The sequence below is a fragment of the Rhododendron vialii genome, chromosome 8a (assembly GCF_030253575.1).
Source record: "Rhododendron vialii isolate Sample 1 chromosome 8a, ASM3025357v1".
Taxonomy (NCBI): domain Eukaryota; kingdom Viridiplantae; phylum Streptophyta; class Magnoliopsida; order Ericales; family Ericaceae; genus Rhododendron; species Rhododendron vialii.
Window position 1 is genome coordinate 24806347 of NC_080564.1, and position 19041 is coordinate 24825387.

A 19041-nucleotide genomic window follows, 5' to 3' on the forward strand; every position below is an offset into this window, starting at 1 on the left:
GGAAGTTCAAATCTAATTTTAGATACGTTTATCGGATGTTGGTTTTCAAAAATTATGAAAGTTGAGTTTTTGAACATTGTTCGGAATTTAAATTTCGAATATGATTGTATTCGGTAATTAACTTCCGAATTACTTAGTATTGCTCGAGAGTTATCTACCAAAAGTTGTGATTTGTTTGTTTGTATTGCTCGAGAAGGAATATGGAGATGACGGTGGAGGAAGATTAGACCCTTTATCACTATCGTTGTTCTGAGCCCCGCTACTGCATCAATCTATGCCTTGCCTTGCCACCATTCATATCTACCCTTTGTCGATCAGAGCACTGCAAACTGATATGCAAATAGGAAGATGTTGATCAGAGCACCGCCGTTGATCTAGGAAGATGTTGCTCAAGAGTTACCTACAAAAATGCTGACGACAGTGGTGGGGGTCACAACGATGGCGGTGATGAGGAGGAAGATGGAGATGACGGTTGAGAAAGAAGGGTAAGGGATAAATTAGTCTTCACACATTAGGTTATTTTTTTGTCTCAATCATGTTATTAAATTTTAAAAGCATTGCAGAGAGAAAATAATAGGTTGCTAATAGCGGCCCCCTTTCCTTTTTTCTTTTTTTATTATTTTTCTTGGGGTGTGTGTGTGGGGTGGGGAGGTTGGTTTTTTACAAACAAAGTTACTAGTAGTTTTTTCCTGTAACAAAAAAAGCTTCACTTTCCTACGTGGGGATTGAGTTTGTTGAATGCCAACGCAATAGAGAGGATTTATGCAACCAATTGTTTCGAGTCAAGGATCCGTTAATTTGATAAGAAATTCAAGTGAAAGACTAGTGGAAAGAAAGTGTTTTATTCACAGGGATTTTGTCTCGATTTAAATGATCTTTCACTAGTTCGGTAAAATTGATCTCTCAAAAATTCATCGAAGACATATGAAGACCTGAATACCCTGGGTTATAAAGGGAAAAAAAAGGTATACAACCACCAAGCTACTATTCCAATCACAATCCTCTCCCAAGTATATAGGCTTAACACCTATCTAGGACCCATATATATGTAAAATAGTTGTGATTGAACTTCGCGATTTATGCTTGCTTTCATAGCATTCCAAATAAAGAAATACTCATGGAAGAAAAAGTTTTTTAGAAAATTAGAGACCGGTCATAGTTTTTAGGTTCGGTTCTATTCCAACCCTAAATTATTTTCCCGAACCTGTACAGGCTCAGCTACGTTCCGGGTGACTTTTTTACCCCCATATGTACCAAATCGACATCTCCCTCTCTCTATTTCTCTCTCTTCTCCCGACATGTCCTCTCTCTCCCTCACCGAGCTCCCCCAGATCACCGTCGTCGACAGCCAGAGCAGCAGCAAGTCCAGGCGTCAACGACGGCAACGGCGACGTGCTGTTCACTCTTTTCTTCACGCTTCTTCAACTTTTTCTGCCGATTAGCATTTCTCCCAAGAAGAGAGTATTTCGAGATCGATTTTCAGGATTTCGTTGACGATCGCAACAGCGACAATCGCGAACTCGCACCACTCAAACCTAGCCGAGTCATACCACCATCATCATCGACGGCGACGACGGCGACATGGAGTCCGATTCCAATAACCTGAAGGAGGCCTTCTCCTAGAATTCGAGATCGATTTTCAGGATTTCGTCAACGATCGCAACGGCGACAATCACGAAGTCGCACCGCTCAAAGCCAGCCACATCGCACAACCATCATACACAATTCGCTCTGTCAGTGATTGCGTAAGATTATCTGGCCAAGAAGCTGTCGGTTTATGTGTCGGACGACGGTGGGTCGGCTTTAACTGTGTTTGCTTTCATGGAGGCTGCTAAGTTTGGGAGCCACTGGTTGCCTTTTTGTAGGATGAACAGTATAGTGGAGAGATGTCCCAAGGCTTATTTCAGATCGAGAATTACCCTCGGTCCAATGAAACAAAGCAAATAAAGGTACTCTGTTACTAATTCTTATAGAAAGTTTCAAAAATCACTGACTAATATTCTCCTTTTAGTTGACATGGAAAATGTGAATTGTATATGTAAATTGTGTATATTTTTTTAATAAGAATTGTGTATTTTTTTGAGACACTGAGAATTGTGTATTATTCATAAGTATTGTTTATGAGAACTGTGTATTTTTCTGTGAGAACTGTCTATGAGAACTGTATATTTTCTATGAGAACTATGTATTGTCCATGAGAACTGTTAATGAGAATTGTGTATTTTCTATAAGAACTATGTATTTTAAGGGGACCGATTATTGATCATTGTTAACGGAAGCAGGTTTTTTCACAAGCGGCAGTCGATTCACGGCAACGGGTGGTGAGGTTGTGTGAATTAAGGGGGATCGATCATTGATTCCTCTATTACGTTATTGATTCCACCGTCGACGCCATCTGCGGTGGCAGAGTGCCATTGCAATGGGCGCGGATGTCTGGGTCATTTCGGCGACGGCGCTATGTCATTTGTTATCGGGGCCAAGTAGTGGCACTCCAACTGATTGATGAGCTGAGTGATGTCGGAGTGAAGTTTTTGCCCACCGCCAATTCCCTTTACCATTTCTCTATCTCTAGAATTTTGCAAAAAAATAAAAAGTTAACAAGAAGAAGAAGAAGACGATGACGGCATAGGGAAAGAGAGAGTAATGATGTTTGGGTCCAAAGTTACCAATTGATCTCAATAGTTTACTTAAAAGGTTCGGCTTAGATATTTTAACCTTTCTTGTTACTTAATTTGATGTTTGTGTTAGTTAAATAGTGGATTTTCTGGATTATAAAAATAAAGTAGTGGATTTTGTCAGCGAATTTAGGTGAACTATGCATTTTTAGTCTGTGTTGGCCATGTGAATTGTGTGGTGGCATATGTGAACGGTGTGTATTGGAGTTATGTGAACTGACTATATTTTTGTGTATTTTTTTTCTATAAGAACTGTATATTTTCTATTTTTTCTACTAGAACTATATATTTTCTACCAGAACTGTATTTTTTTCTATGAGAATTGTGTATTTTCTATGAGAATTGTCTATGAGAACTATTTTACATAATCAGTTCACATAGTCCAGTTCTCATAGTCAATTTTCATATAATTGACTATGAAAACTGACAGTTCTCATAGAACTGACTATGAGAATTGGCAGTTCACATAGCCAGTTCTCATAACTCAGTTCACATAGCCAGTTCTCTATGAGAATTGAGCAGTTTTCATAGAATTAACTGAGACTTGGCAGTTAAAAATTCAATTCTAAATCAATTTATTTCCTATGTGAACTATTACTTTTTTTCTTTGATTATTTTTTTAAGACATGGTGGTGAAAACATTTATAACTATGTTTGGTTTTGATTACTTTTTATTTTTGTTCATGTGTGTATTTTCTATGAGAACTGCATATTTTTTATGAGAACTATCTATTAGAACCGTATATTTTCTATGAGAATTATATATTTTTTATGAGAACTGTGCATTTTAGTATATGGTAAAATTGTGAACTGTGTATTTTTCAGTTCACATAGCAAATTCTCATAACTAGTTCACAAAGCTAGTTCTCTATGAAAATAGTCACTTCTCATAGCCAATTCTCATAGAACTGACTATGAGAATTGACAGTTTACATAATCAGTTCACATAGCCAGTTCTCTATGAGAATTGAGCAGTTCTCATAGAACTTACTATGAGACTTGGCAGTTCACATAGTCAAGGGAATTTTTGTCCGAAATAATATGATTCAGGAATTGATTCTAAAAATATAGCTCTCATAACCTTAGTTCTCATAGCCATAGGTCAAGGGTATTTTGGTCTAAAATAATATGTTAACTTGCGCTATATGAATTGGCGGAGACATTTTTGTCCGAAATATTATGTTAACTGGCTATGAGAATTGACAATTCTCATAATCAGTTCAGCCAAGGATATTTTTGTCTAAAATAATATGAGTCAAAAGTTGATTCTAAAAATATAAATTTTACTAAAAATGGACATGTATACAAAAAGTTAAGAAGAATGGGCAAAATAGTAAAAATGCATGAAAGTCAAGAAAAAGGACTGAAATAAAGAAGGAATATTTTTGTTAGGACTAAATTAAGTCCAAACCTACTTTTTAGGGCCATCCTAAAAATTCCCCAAAGTTTTTTCTAGTTAAGAAAAAAATTACTCCATCTATCCCTTAATTCTTTTAAATTTGAGAATTTTAACTCTTTAACTTTTTAAGAAGACGTGCGCTACTGCATGTTTTAGAGTTAGAGTTGATATTTTAAAAAATATTTTCGATTTTATATGTGAACTAGTATGTTTCTAAATATTTAAACACTTTCATTTGACTTTTTAAAGATGATTAATACTACTACTTTATAATTTTTACCAAGTTTTAAGAAGACATCTTCGATTACAATGAGATGGGCTGGGCTCAGGTTGTTTGGGTTAGTTCAGCCCAAGTTGCACTGCAAGTTCCAGACCAATATACGAGGCCTAGTCCACGACCAGACCAATACCAGTCCAATCGTAAACCCCACCACTGTTGGTGTAAGAGTCCGATCTTCTCTGTTCTGAAAATTTGTGTGTTTCTGTGACGAGAAGTTTTCCCGTCATTCGATTGTGTTTTTTTTTTTCTTTTCATTTTTTTTTTGAAAAAAAAATTTTAACTAAAAAAATACTCATTACCCATATTTTCAATCATTACTATTTATTTATTACTCATATCTCTAATCATTATCCTCATTTGTCTCGCTACTTATTACCCCTACTTCCAATCATTAATCTTACAAAAAATTTCTCAAAAATTCATTCAAACACAGCATCTATATTTCAAATTCAATGGCCATCATCGACACATAGATACAGGGGTTTGTTTTTCGGCACAGGCACAGAGGATTCTGCTGCTTCGGTGTAGGGTCACCAAGCTTGGAATCCAATGAGTAGTCTTCTCTTCACCGACAATGGAACCATTCTACCAGAAAAGTAGTAATGTAAAAATTTCGTCTTTGCAACTATATTCGTTCCTAATTCCAAACATTCCGTTCTATTTCATTAAAATATCGCTTATTTTATTCAAAGGAAAATTTTATTCATTGATTAGTAGGGGTATACAATTCCGACCAAACCCAAGAAAAACCTCACTTCTTCTACAGCTTCTGAACTGAACCCAACCCCCACCATTTTCCCACTCCAAAACAACTACCCATTTGGGTACTTTCCTTTTCAAACGGTTTTATGCAAAACCCAGATGGGAATTTGATTTAGATATGAGGAGGTTAAATAGAAATTCCGATGATCAACTCAGGGATCAGGGAAACGGCGCCGTTTCCCGGGCTCCGGAGACTAAATGTGGGTTGAATCCGATGAAGTCTATGGGGATTTTAGTTGCTTGCTTGATGCTTCTCTCGGTTGTCTTTTCAGTCTCTGTGATCCTGGAGGACCTTCCTTCTGAGAGTATTTGGTCAGGTGCCGAAGCTAGGGTTCTTCAAGTAAAACCTCAACTACAAGGTACTACTTTCAAATTTGATTTTTTATTTTTTTATCGCAATCAATTTCAGGGATTTTAAGAATGTCTTTAAATCATTGTATATATATAAAAAAAGAGGATGTTTTCAGTGATTTTAGTAATGTCTTCAGCATCATTCTCGATTGGTTGGGAGCCTGTTTATGCATTGTGATTATGCATTGTCCAACATTTTCCGTTTGGGAGCTGCATTGTGAGAATGGATTCTCTCATAATGCATTTTGAAAACTACACTTTGGAGACTTTGGAGGCATAATATGAGAATCAGCCTGGAGGAGCATTATCCTCCCAAACACTACTTTGTTGCAAAATCTATTCTGCACATAAACACTCTACCAGATTCATAATTTATTTTAACCACAATCCAAAATAAAAAATACAAAAATAATTAGGCTCCCAAACAGGCCCTTAGTTTGGTTATATATAAAGACTGGAGTATTTTCCTGGGTCCTTAGTTTGGTTATATATAAAGACTGGAGTATTTTAATTTTTCCTGGGTTTCTTCGCCAATGCAGTATTTTAATTTTTTATGGGTTTCTTCACTGATGCAGTATTTTTAAAATTTTAATTTTTTTTTGGGTTTCTTCACAAATGCTGCATTGGTTTCTGTGATAGGTAAAATAACGTTTATTGTTATTTATGGCAGAAATCATGTTTTTTCATTTCTGAGAATGTCTTTTCTCTCAGAAGAGGAAAAAAAATATTTTCCCAATGAAAATCACTGCATACATCCTCTACAAATGATTTGTAGCTTCTTTTCCGGCTTGCAAAGAAACCAAAGCCACAGCGCATCAGAGCATGGATCTCCCATGTGACCCTGATGTGGAGCACAATGGGACCCACCGAGATTATACTTGACGATTCGAGCCGATGAACATTTTGTAGACTTTAAAATGTTCATCGGCTATGCAAAAAATCAGGTTGATCAAATATCAGTATCCACCTACCTGAATGAAACATAATTGTCATGCCCTTTCTAATATTCCAATACGATTTGATCAAGCTCTTATGGTCTTACCGATGTCCGAATAACCTAGTTTTTGGATCCTCTAGTGGGGTCGTGACGGATCCCATTTTGCATCTCATATCACATGAGAGGATCTTGATCAAAAGCCGGAGGTTACGTGACACCTTATTTCTTTGAGGAAGCTGCCCCCTACCTGAGCTCCCACTTCAGTCAAGATTTGTGCTCATTATTATTCCAATTACATTGGTGGGCTAAAAACTATATCCTTCGTGTCATCTTGTACTTGTCCATAGTTAATTTCTGAATTCCCTCGAGGGTCACCTAACAACTTTGTTAATAGTCTTTGGTAATTCCCAAACTCGAAAAATAGTTCTGCTGCTAATTTTCATAAACCATTTAAACAGTAAGAGTGAGGGAAATAATCTATGAAACTTGCTGAGAATAGAAGTTGGCATGATCATGATTGTTAATGCTATCCTCTTTGGTGTACATATCTTATATGTTAGGTTGAGTTGTAACATCTTCCTTCTTTCGTTTTTGGTATCAATATCAACCATCACAAGTATTGCTCCTTGGCAAAATATCCTGAGGTTTGTTGAAGTAAAATTTAGCTTGAATCCCATCTTAGCAAGTATATAAGATCTTAAAACATCTATAGATTTTTTTGTAGTTTAGAATGTCCCATGTTCATTGGGTCACTGATATGGAAGTTGCTTCTTGTTTATACAGTGTAGCCAAAAGAATTACATGAAAAAAAATACAAACTGCAGTCTGTAATTTTTAGTACGTACTTTGAGTACATCGGGTGGAAGACTGAGGGATAGAAAGGGAGAGACAATACAGGATCAAACCCTAGGATCCACTAGGGGTCCTGAATCCACAAGGAGAATAGAGGAGTAAGAACTACGCTGCAGTGTGTATTATCATAGGGGGAAAACCACTCTGAACTTATAGGGGGTCTTGAATCCACAAAGGGAAGTCGAGAAGGGGGTGGAGGAGGAGGAAGGGATACCGAAACCATAGCCCTCCTACCAACTAGGGTTTCTCACATTTTCATGGGCTCTTTGAACCCTAGAAAACAGAACTACAAATTATCGTTAGGATCAATATATACGAATTACATTAGGCGTTAATCCTTCTCTTGCTGACCATCTCACTACTTTATGTATGGTTGTGCTTACTGAGGAACATTCACATTTACGCTACGAGCTGTACAGTTAGGTTGAATGAATTCCGCGGGTCCTGAGGGATATTTAGATCTTTCCCGTTGTTGTGTTGTTTACTTGTTTCTAATGGTATTTCCTCCTTTAATGGAACCTAAGGGTTTTATGAACTGAAGGTTCGAATCTCTGGAAGATAGGTTTGACGAGTTTCTTTTCCTCTTGGTGCCTCATTTTATGTATTTTTTGGGGGACATTCTATTATATATTATTTGTTTGTGCTACTCTTGACATAATTTCAGATTATGAAGTCGCAAATTGTTCAGTTTCAAAACTGGTGTGGGATATAATGAGTTGGAGCTGTCCAACATTGTCTATATGTCTTGTGGATCTCGCTAATTTGCGGCTCACATCAAGACTGAAAAAGTGATATGAAACTTATGGTTAACGGAAAAGTTTTTTTTATTCCTTACAGACAAGGTTACAAAGAACTTCAGGACACACGTTCTATGGATTATGATGTTATCAGTCTCACAATTTCATATAAGCTTTCCTTCCCCTTTCAAACTTACTGAAGTTTTTAGACTGAGTACAGATCTATCATGATCTTCCGTGTTTACATACTAATTTCCTTAAAATGATGCAAGTAAAATTTAAAAAAAAAATCTATACTGTGTTTATAATAATCTTTTTCCTCTTAATGTTAGTTGTAGGTTCAGAAGATGATTCTCCCCATGATGTCAAGGTGCCCGGAGATGAATTACTTGGTGGCCTTCTTACCAATGGATTCGATGAGAGATCTTGTCTTAGTAGGTACCAATCAGTGTTATACAGCAAGGCACTAACCCACAACCCTTCCCCTTACCTTATCTCCCGTTTACGAAGCTACGAAACTCTCCACAAACGCTGCGGACCCCATACAGAACCCTACAACAAAACCATAGAGCTACTTGCGTCTGGAAAACAAACGGGTCCATCTGATTGTAACTATGTTGTGTGGATATCCTTCAGTGGTTTGGGGAATAGGATACTAACCCTAGCTTCGGCGTTTCTTTATTCTCTCCTTACCAACCGGGTCCTACTTGTTGACCGTGGAGTAGATATCACTGATCTCTTCTGCGAACCGTTTCCAGATGTCTCGTGGTTACTCCCCACAGATTTCCCTCTTACTTCTCAGTTCAGTCATTTTGATCAGAAATCAGTTCACTGTTATGGGAATATGCTAAAGAATAATAGTTTAGCAGACTCGACTCTCCCCTTTGTTTATCTCCATCTGGTCCATGATTATGGCGATCACGATAAGCTTTTCTTCTGTGACCAAGATCAATCTTTTCTCAATAGAGTGCCCTGGTTGGTTATGAAAACGGATAACTACTTTGTCCCATCCCTCTTCTTAATCCCTTCTTTCGAGGAGGAACTGAGAAACCTCTTCCCGGAAAAGCAAACGGTTTTCCACTTCTTGGGTCGCTACCTCTTCCACCCAACAAATCAAGTGTGGGGCCTTGTTACCAGGTACTACCAAGCATATTTAGCAAAAGCGGATGAAAAAATAGGCATTCAGATCAGAGTCTTCGATACGGGTGTGGGCCCATTTCAGCATGTTTTAGATCAAATCCTCGCTTGTACCTTGAACGAAAATCTGCTACCCAAAATCAACCGACAAAAACATATTATCGGCACAGCCGGAAAGCAGAAGAGTAAAGCTGTACTGATGACGTCATTGAGCTCGGGATATTTTGAGAAAATCCGGGATATGTACTGGGAATATCCAACGACGACTGGGGACATTATAGGAATTTACCAGCCGAGTCATGAGGAGTATCAACAGACTGAAAAACAGATGCATAACGTGAAGGCATGGGCAGAAATGTATCTTCTTAGCATGACTGATAAGTTGGTCACGAGCTCATGGTCTACTTTTGGGTATGTGGCTCAGGGTCTTGGAGGGTTGAAACCATGGATCCTCTACAAGCCTGAGAATTCGACAGCTCCTGATCCGCCATGTCAACGAGCCTTGTCAATGGAGCCTTGTTTCCATGCCCCTCCCTTTTTTGATTGTAAGAAGAAGATTGGGGTTGACACTGGTGCACTTGTTCCTCATGTGAGACATTGTGAGGACATGAGTTGGGGTCTTAAGCTGGTTGATCATTAGAATGAATCATAACCATGCATGTTGTACGATAATTTTATTTCTTCTCGGCACGACAATCGGATGTGATGAGTTCTTGTAGTATTTTGGTAAAAGTAGGATAAGAAAACTCATGGATTTGTATTTTCATCATTTTTGTTCTGCTGTATGATGAGGGGGTATTTGAGCTTGCCTTGTGATCTGCTCTTGGTTGAGATTTGCAGGTGAGGAAGCTGACCAAACTTAACCATAGTTTAGAGCTTGTTAGTTTTGATCTTAAAACCAGCTGGATTAAGGTCTTGGCATCCTATAACTCTACGAAAACTATGCACCATGATCTTGAATTTTAGGCCAACAGACCTTCAGCCTAGTGGCATGGAGAGGGGCTTAAAAGTGCCCAATGGAGAGTGTCTAAGCTTTGAGCATACGGAGCTACGTTCAGCTTGGTGTTGTAATTTCACTTACTAACCCAGTAACGCTACATATGGCCAAAATAATCTTGAATTTGAGGTTATCGCAATAGGAATTTCAATTTCTGGTGCTTTCTGTTAGGAGGATAGGATGAATGACAGTGGATTTGGCTGGACTTGCATCTACAGCTGACACCATTATTTATACCAAACAAACTACTAATAGCAAGAATTTACCAATCATATTCCTCACTTGGAAATCCATAGAGGGCAATCCCTTTCCTCACCTATTTCTCAGACAGACTCAAGCTTTTCTTTATGCTGATATAAGTCCAGAAGCCTTCTTGCCTTTTGGCTTGAGCTTTTCTTTATACTGATAGGAGTCCGGAAGCCTTCTTGCCTTTAGGCTTGTGCTTATTGTATGTGCATGGCATTCCCCTATTGACAAGAAAATACAGAGGTTTATCCTCTTATGACAACCAAATTCCAGTTATATGCTAATGATAGGCACACAATGAGTACTCAGGTCAGCAACCATCTTGTCCATGAAGAACCCAAGAGAAGAGACTACTCTCCCCATAGAGTGTGTGTGGGTGTGGGGAGAGAGAGAGAGAGAGAGAGAGAGAGAGAGAGAGAGAGAGAGAGAGAGAGAGAGAGAGAGAGAGAGAGAGAGAGAGAGAGAGAGGATCGTCTCGATTCGGAAGAAGAGAGAAGAAAAAGAAAAAACTAAGAGCTCTCTTATCTCTATCCTTGGTACACTTGCTTCCTGCTCCTTTTTCTTGTCAATTTTGTAGAAATTTAAGGGCCAGTTAGTTGAATCTATGACAAGCCATTTTTTTTTTTAATTGAAAGCAAAAGATGATAGATCATGAAGAGATTTTGAAAACAAGTGGAGGACAGCAAAGACTCAACTCAACAGATGAACTATATAACATTTCATAACAATGACTAAAGGGAGCTTTATCAAGTCAACATCATAAAAAGATGAACCATCATCGAGTCGATTATGTTCAAAATATCATGACACAGTCAAGCCAAGTCTCAGAAACAAAATGCACCACGTTTACTTCGATTCACGGCCAATAATCCAACACAGACTAAATTTCACAGCCAGGTTCTATCAATTCTTCCTTCCCTCGCTCAAGATGATGTGGTATCCATGTCTGTACCATAAAAAGCCATAACAAAGTCAATTGGATCGACATGAACAACATAAGAAAAAGCTAAAACAAACGGGCAGTAGGAATGTGGAACAAATATAAGGATTAAAATACCATACGTTGATTTAAATGGTGCACTAGTAACTCCAACAGGTGTGTTGAAGGCAACCTCCTGAAATGGTCCAGCCATCTTCCCTCGCGGAAACCAACCCAGGTCACCACCCTTCTTCCCTGATGGACACTCTGAATATTCTGCTGCTATCTGGAAAAAAGACAGAAAGCAACACAGAGGTCAAGCTTAAAGGCTTCTTAAATGTTCCTCACACACTTGACCTATGTTACACAAGATTCATGTGGCAATTGCCCGACTCATTTATTTCTCATATCAAGGACACTTTTTTTTCTTTCCTTTTTCTATTCTCTATGGTAAATTGTGTTCGTGGAAGGCCATAGAGCATTTCATGAATACTATAAGGAGATGATTTTACATTAATTAACAACTAAACCTGAATACTTAAAGTATGATGTGTAAGTGAATGCCCAACTAAAAAACGACGAACACGTATCCCATACACCCTTAATATCGATGTCCAATGGATACCTCATGTGGGTATCCAGAAGAGAACCACCAAGTGGCACCTACCAGCAAACCCAATATCCCGCGGTAAGACATGGGAGCTCCTCTGGAATCATGACTCTTGCCCCATGCAAGCACCCTAGGCTTCATGGACCCCTATATAGGGACCTCCTCCGTGGAATCCCCTAAACATAGCACTTGGTGACTCTTCACAACACCCCAAGTTGGGAACAGGGCCTGGGTAACTTGCTAGGGACCTAAGCTAAAGGAGGCATGGGGCTTGGAGGCTATAGTAAAGGAAATGTCAAGGCTCACCTTCATGAGAGGAGCTCCACCTTGACGCCATAGAGAGAAGGGCTCACCTACGTCACCCGACATCTGAAACAACCGCGCCTTCGCAACATCCGGCTGACCAGCTCACATCTGGGAGCCTATATCATACCTACCACCTGCCACATGATCCAGGCCTCCATATTTCACCCAAACCATGCCTAAGAGTTCCACGTGTGATACATAACACCAGTTCTGATAATGAGACCTAAAGAGAAACCACTTTAGCCCATACCCCGTTGCAAATTAATGAGGGAGAGGCCACAGGCTGGCTTGCCCCTCCTCCAAGGCTCCTATATAAAGAGAAGTGACGCCTCATTAACGACGAGACTTTGCATACTCACTTAACGCACGTATTCTCCACTCTCTCTCTCTCTCTGGCAGCCTTAAGCTCTCTCCTCCACCTCCGGGGGTCTCGAGCCTTTGTTGTCACGTCCTCGGTTTTTAACATAAATAATAATAGCTTTCGATAAATGGAATCCGCACAATAATACAAGTATTACCCCAAAAGACATTTCTTAAACTATCGAGAGTACGATCAAGTATAAAAGTTTACAATTATGGCACTCCGGCCCCAAATTTTTAGAGATTAGTCAAAAGAGAGTCATTTTAGAGATTACATGATCTCCAAGTTAATGATCTCCAAGTTAAGAGACTGTATCGAAAATTTCAACTACATCTTCCAAAAGAGTTTCACAGAGGTATCAAAGTAATTCTTCCATATTAGCTTTCAAAATGAAGATGTCAGACATACACTGCAAGCACTCCATGCCAATGACCTTGAGAGGTATCTGAAAATGATAATAGGTTGAACTATACTAGCCCAGTAGAGAAACTTTACACAAGCTATATGAAAATGTGTTGAATTATGCACCAAGAGTTGATGAATTTCAATAGGCGATCATGAGGAACAAAGGGTCACCGCAATGAACAAACAGACCACGACTATAGCGTTCTTGGCATCTTATAGATATTTCTAAATAAACTTGCTTCAATCTAAATAAATCTACAATAGATACTCGACCATTCCATTACTCCTCATACTAATACCTCAATCTTTCTCGACTTCCCATTGACGTTTATCAAACTCTGTTTCCATAAAACTTCTATTTCTTTGATTGCAAATAATTTAGAGAAATACAAAACCCATACGGGTCAAGCTCCGTTGATTCGAGCTTGAATACCGGAGTCCGTTGATTCGCTCAAGAATACCGGAGGATTTTCAATAAAAATCATCTTTCCAAAATCTTTATAAAAATCAACCACATATCCATTTCTCAATATTCGCACATTAATCCACATATCATCAATCTCTACTTTCACATGTATCGCGCGTGGTTCAGTCATCTCACCGAATGTCCATGGTGATACCTGTTCAGTTTCAGCCCAGTCATCTCACCATTTCCGTTGTTTTATCGAAAGGTAATACCCATAGTGTCCAGCCCGGTCATCTCACCCCCGAGTGGTGATACCCGTAATATCCAGCCCGGTCATCTCACCACCGAGTGGTGATACCCGTAGTGTCAAGCCTCGTCATAATCACATATCGATTGATCAATCACAATTCAAAGTATTTCAAACAATCAACCATATCATAGCATTGACTATTAAATAAATAAACGCCTTTCCCCCTACGTATATCTCAATACCCTAAGTAACGTACCAACCCATGGCAACTCTATGACATACTACCCACCAGTATCGATACTTAGAACTCATGGAACGAGGACCAAAGAAATTTAGAAAGATTAACGAGACGAATCATGAGGACTCGAATTACTATGCTACCTTTCGGATCACTAGACAGGCTCTCTCCTACTGATTATACTCATTACAACACCTCGCATAGCCTACGGTACTCCTAAACAACCTTACGGTACACCTTCCATTTACGACGATACTAAGTTTATGTTTAACGAGTGTCTCGGGAATGAGAACAATCAATAAGTCATTGGAGGTCGAGCAATCAAGTTTGGAGATGGTTTAATGATGTTTAAGAGGTGTCAGTAATGATCGGGGGTCCAAACAATGAAGTTTAGAACAAAAGCTGCAAAACTGTCCCTAAACAATTGGTATCGATACCAGTCAAAATGGTATCGATACCAGAGGGCTTAAAAATGTTCCAGACGCAACGGTATCGATACCACAGATCAGTTCGAGTAGATTTTCTGTAAATTTTCAAGGGCAAGCTCAACAACAAAACACAACGATCCATGGCACGATTAAGCACATAAATCACTCATAAACACATAGAATGAGCAAGAAATCCCTAAGTTTAGAAGTTCCAATGTGAGATCAAACGAGCAATAGCTCCGCAAGCTTGAACGAATTGAAATACGCCTCCCCAAGCTCAACCCTCCGAGATACGAGCCCGATAACGCGAATAGAAGGCAAATGGAAGATTGATACTCAAGGGTTTTGAGTTTGGGGTGTGAATTTGGGTGGTGGAATGAGAGAGGGGGAGAGGAGCCGAGCCGAGAGAGAGGGAGAGATAGGGAGAGTAGAGAGAGAAGAGATTTGGGATTTTAATCCCCTACACTCTCACACACCCATATATATACTAGCACAAACATAAATTACACTTACATCCCTCAACTAACAATCTTCCCACATTAACCCCAAATCATATAAACCCAAAAAGATTCCACATTTATTCAATATTCCAACATTAATAAAACTTTTAAATAATTTCTGAAAATACGGGTCTCTACATTTGTAGTGCCCGCCATAATCCCAGAGTGCAACCTCAGGTACTCTTCCCACTCCTCATACTCACCTCATAAATTTTCAAGACCATGGAAAACCGATCTTGACTTAACATTCTCTTCAATATAACAAATGGAGGAGACAACCATTCATGCACATAATCAGGGTTAGTTTGTTTGAATGACCAACATTTCTTAAGGTGGTTATTTAACAACTGTAACACTATTCTACTCCGACTTTTAAGAGATCATCTTTATTTAGGACATTTCAGAAGGCTTAAAAACGTTGAAGTAGTAATGTGAAATGAATGTTAAGAAAAGAAAAGGCTAATTTGAATTGATGAACACCTTGGATGCCTCAATAGAAATGACAAAATATGAATGAATCAGGTTCATTGAGCGGGGTAATTGAGACACTTGAATGATCACACGTCCATGGCAAAAACAAAAGAGTCGAGTTATTCCCTAAGTTTTCAAACCAGCAATTCCAACCGGCCCAAACTTAATCTCCACTACTTACAAATTTGACACTAATTGAGTTCAAAACTAATAAATCATCCAAAAACAAGGGATAATGTAAGAGGAAATCACTTTGGCAAACTCAGCTGGTGGAACCTTGTCTCCATTACTAAGCCAGCCATCTTGCAACTTCTTGTAGGCTTCATTAATCTTCCCTTGTTTCTCGCATAAGATATGCCTTGCTACAAACAAATAAAAAATATGGACAATTAGGACACTAAACAAACTGGATCAATTGTAGTTAAAAAAAGCATTGAAGCTCCGGGAAACAGAATAAGGGGAAGAAACAACCTTTGACATATGTGCAGGTGCCAAGCCCATCTGCCTTTGCAGCTTTTCCCTTACCCTTTGAAGCACTATCATCACTTGCACCCGCTGCCTGTTTTCCCTTGCCCTTCCCTCCTGACTCCTTTGCTTTGGCGTCCTTACCCATGACTTTTCAGACTTCTGCGTAACAGAAATATGGAGACCTATTCAACATAACACAAATTAAGGCAACAACCGTCACATGCATAATGGATACTTTTACGATAAAGCAATGTTTACTTGAGTGCATTCCCAAAAACTTGATTCTGAAAGTACTGTTTGGTCAACTTGGAAACGGAAATGTTTCGGACACAAGGTAAATTCACATATAAAGAGGAACTATGGAAATCTTTGCAAGCAAAATCTAAAAACCAAATTTGGGATTCCATAATTCATAACAAATAACATAATTAAACATGCTAAGATCTACATGTCTCTCATTAACATAAAGGGGCACACACAAGTGTACAATACGAATTAAAACACCCTGCAAACCAAAAGTAGTTAAATTAATGCCAAACCATACATTCATAATAGACAAAAGAACAATATTCTTAACCTGATATGATTCCAACTTCAGACCAAGTAGGATATTCAATTATTTCTCCACAACACACAATTATAACTGAGAGCCGTAACGAAGAAAGGTAAAAAATTCACAAGGTGTGGGAGGCCCTTTGGAAAAAAAGTTAAGAACTTTTCTTTTTTCCATTTTCTATATGTTGTCCAATTTTTAAGAAACTTAAGGCTAATGAATATGAAGGTGCATGAATTTTTGAAGCTAAAAAACGAGACATATTAAGTGTCAGGCCCATTTGGGGAAGGGGGTTTGTCATTACATCGCATATGAGAACCTACAGAATACAAGATTCTAGTGGTTGTAGGGATGAATAAAATGAAGAAAACAAAGTAAAACGCACAATCTTTATGAAAGCAAGGTACATATACTAAACAAGTAGTATAAGAGACTTAACATGATTGTTTCTCCTCTTTCTCCTTTCCACTTTCCCGGGATCTGGTTCCCCAAAAAATTCATCTACTAAATCTTAGAGCGAAAGAAGGGATTTTAAGTTGAAGAATTTAAATGTTCACATCCCCAATTGTCTAACCTAAATTCATGATTCCAGTTCAGTTCTTAGGAACTGCACAACAAGCTTAAGCAAATATATGAAAGTTCCCAAGACAACAAAATGCAGCCAAGTTGGGCGACTTGACAAACATCAATTAACTACAAAGGATAGAATAGGCGGAATTTCACAGTTGAGTTTGCCAGGAAATGGACACTTACAGGAAACTTATGACAACAGCTAATGCTAATGCTAATATAATGATGAGTTACAAAAATTGTTTGAAATGAATCACAACAGTCGAAAGAGAGCTATTCACTAAATACTGCTACTTCAAACTCTTATTTCAGGATGTACAAACACAATAGATAATGGTGCTTGCAGAGAAATCCAAATAAAATGTTGTGTGAACTCCAAAAGAAAGGAAACAAGAGTTCGACAGAAATGCAGCAAAACCAGCCACCACAAATGTGATGACACTGAACAGAAGTCCAATCAGTATCAAAGTTTTCACTACGTTATCCAAATGTTGACCGATGGCCGATTCCAAACCTTTTGTTTCGTTGGCCACACTTCATTCTAGGAATTCTATCCGGCCAAAGCATCCCAAGCAATCTTAAAAGAATAGATGAACAAAACCATGTCCAATACACAATCCATTCAGCAGTCGGAATTTTTTCTCGGAACAACCTAACTGGCTATCAATTTCTATAATTATAGCCTTTTTAAGAACTAATACCACTGAGTTCAAACAGAGCCAGACATCGAGCAAACCCATGTTTTTACGTACACACATATACTAATCTATGGGTTCGAAAAAATAAACCCAGAAGCAGAAATCAGTCACAGGACACAAATAAGAAAAGCATCAGTGTCACCCATAAAGAAACTAGAGCGAAGAAAGGGCAGAGTTTGGAACTGGTGACGAGATCATTGAGTTGGGTATTTACCTTTGACTCGGTTATGCGATTCCGGCAAGAAATTGAGACACAGTACCACGGCCGCGAGGGCTTTGACGTCCGCTAATTAGAAAAGGCAGATGGTGGGCTCGCTAGCAGAAACAATGGGGTGTGTAGAGAGAATTTATCATCTGTGTAAGAAACACGGCCACTACATGGTTGAATTACAGTCACACCCCCTCAATATACTTTAAATATCACAGTCACACCCTCGAATCTCTGAGATACCACTGCCACCCCCTGTCATCCCAAACTTTGTTAACGGACTCAGGAACCCACTACTAAAATCCAGCCCTGGCATAAGCCCTCTAGGGCATCGCCTAGGGCCTCCAGTTTTTGGCCCATTATTAGAGTTTGCAAATTGGTAAACATATTAAATATAATTTACGTCTAACATTGGGAGTAAGCTCGCGTAGTCAAGAAGAAAGATGCTTGCACAATAAATGTCCGGTTGAATGTTCTAGACTAGCCCTCAACATTTTTTTTACACCAGCACAATGTTTAGTCTTTAGACTCTGTACAAACACTTACAGTTGAGGAATGTCGGTTGAGATTTTGATCTCCTGACCAAAGCATTTGTGAAAACGTTTCAACTAGGGATGAAATCGGTTCGGGCCGGTCGGGAATTTCAAGTATAGCAGACATCAGTTCGGTCCAGAATTGATGCACAACGATTCCGGCTTGAATATTCGGGGGATTTGAAACTTTATTGCATGCGTGGCCTATTTGAAGGGATACTAAGATGAATAAGTCTTGTTCCAATCTATAGTTAGGGATTCATTCCGAAAGAGGTTCTTCAGCGGGAAGCAGCGAAAGAGGTTAATAGTGTGAAAGTTGTGAGTTTTTAACACTAGGATTTTTATGTCTGGTAAACTAATAAATGGGCACAACAGTGGAAGTCTACGCCCACCGCTCAACTTTTACCGCTCCCCCAACGCTCTCAATTTCACCATCCAAAAGTGTTTTGAATGGCCCGAATCATTGATTGCCAAAACAAACGATGAGACGTTGAGCGGTGAAATAGAGTGGTAGGCGTAGCACCACTATTACAAAAAAGCTTTTTTTGTAACTTCTCTTTAAGATTGAGCACGCATCCTCTCTCTACCCACCATGCTTCCCTCTCTCGTACCACGGTACCACCACACTCTGCCAATAAAAAAGTAAAAAAGAAAAAGACCAGACATCCTCTTCACCTCATCAGTATGCCAAATACTGACTCATTGGCACCGTGTTGCAAAGGCCTGCAAGTAGTCCAGACCAAA

The 19041-nt window shown here is 38.9% G+C and overlaps 2 protein-coding genes across 3 annotated transcripts; one reads left to right on the forward strand and one right to left on the reverse strand.

Moving 5' to 3' along the window:
• The first annotated feature begins 4825 nt into the window (after positions 1-4825).
• LOC131336510 (galactoside 2-alpha-L-fucosyltransferase-like) lies at positions 4826-9936 on the forward strand. Of its 2 annotated transcripts, none has more exons than XM_058372382.1 (2): positions 4826-5475; positions 8326-9936. In XM_058372382.1, exons 1-2 carry the CDS (start codon positions 5235-5237, stop codon positions 9768-9770), a joined length of 1686 nt encoding a protein of 561 aa, XP_058228365.1. In that variant the 5' UTR covers positions 4826-5234; the 3' UTR covers positions 9771-9936. The 2 variants fall into 2 exon arrangements, with proteins under 2 accessions (XP_058228365.1, XP_058228366.1); XM_058372383.1 differs by having other exon boundaries at positions 4943-5475; positions 8332-9936.
• Positions 9937-11063: 1127 nt separating this feature from the next.
• On the reverse strand, positions 11064-17923 carry LOC131336511 (uncharacterized). Its single transcript, XM_058372384.1, has 5 exons — positions 17771-17923; positions 15739-15894; positions 15520-15629; positions 11436-11578; positions 11064-11319 (listed from the first exon to the last, which is right to left on the reverse strand). Exons 2-5 carry the CDS (start codon positions 15878-15880, stop codon positions 11277-11279), a joined length of 438 nt encoding a protein of 145 aa, XP_058228367.1. The 5' UTR covers positions 15881-15894; positions 17771-17923; the 3' UTR covers positions 11064-11276.
• Between the last annotated feature and the right edge of the window lie 1118 nt (positions 17924-19041).

Bases quoted from the DNA above. Each gene is read 5' to 3' on its own strand.
- LOC131336510 (XM_058372382.1), top strand. From the start codon at position 5,235: ATGAGGAGGTTAAATAGAAATTCCGATGATCAACTCAGGGATCAGGGA. The intron at 5,476-8,325 runs GTACTACTTTCA...TCTTAATGTTAG, and splicing joins AGTAAAACCTCAACTACAAG to TTGTAGGTTCAGAAGATGAT.
- LOC131336511 (XM_058372384.1), bottom strand. From the start codon at position 15,880: ATGGGTAAGGACGCCAAAGCAAAGGAGTCAGGAGGGAAGGGCAAGGGA. The intron at 15,630-15,738 runs GTTGTTTCTTCC...ATTTGTTTGTAG, and splicing joins CACCTGCACATATGTCAAAG to CAAGGCATATCTTATGCGAG. The intron at 11,579-15,519 runs GTGATTTCCTCT...TCTTTTTTCCAG, and splicing joins CACCAGCTGAGTTTGCCAAA to ATAGCAGCAGAATATTCAGA.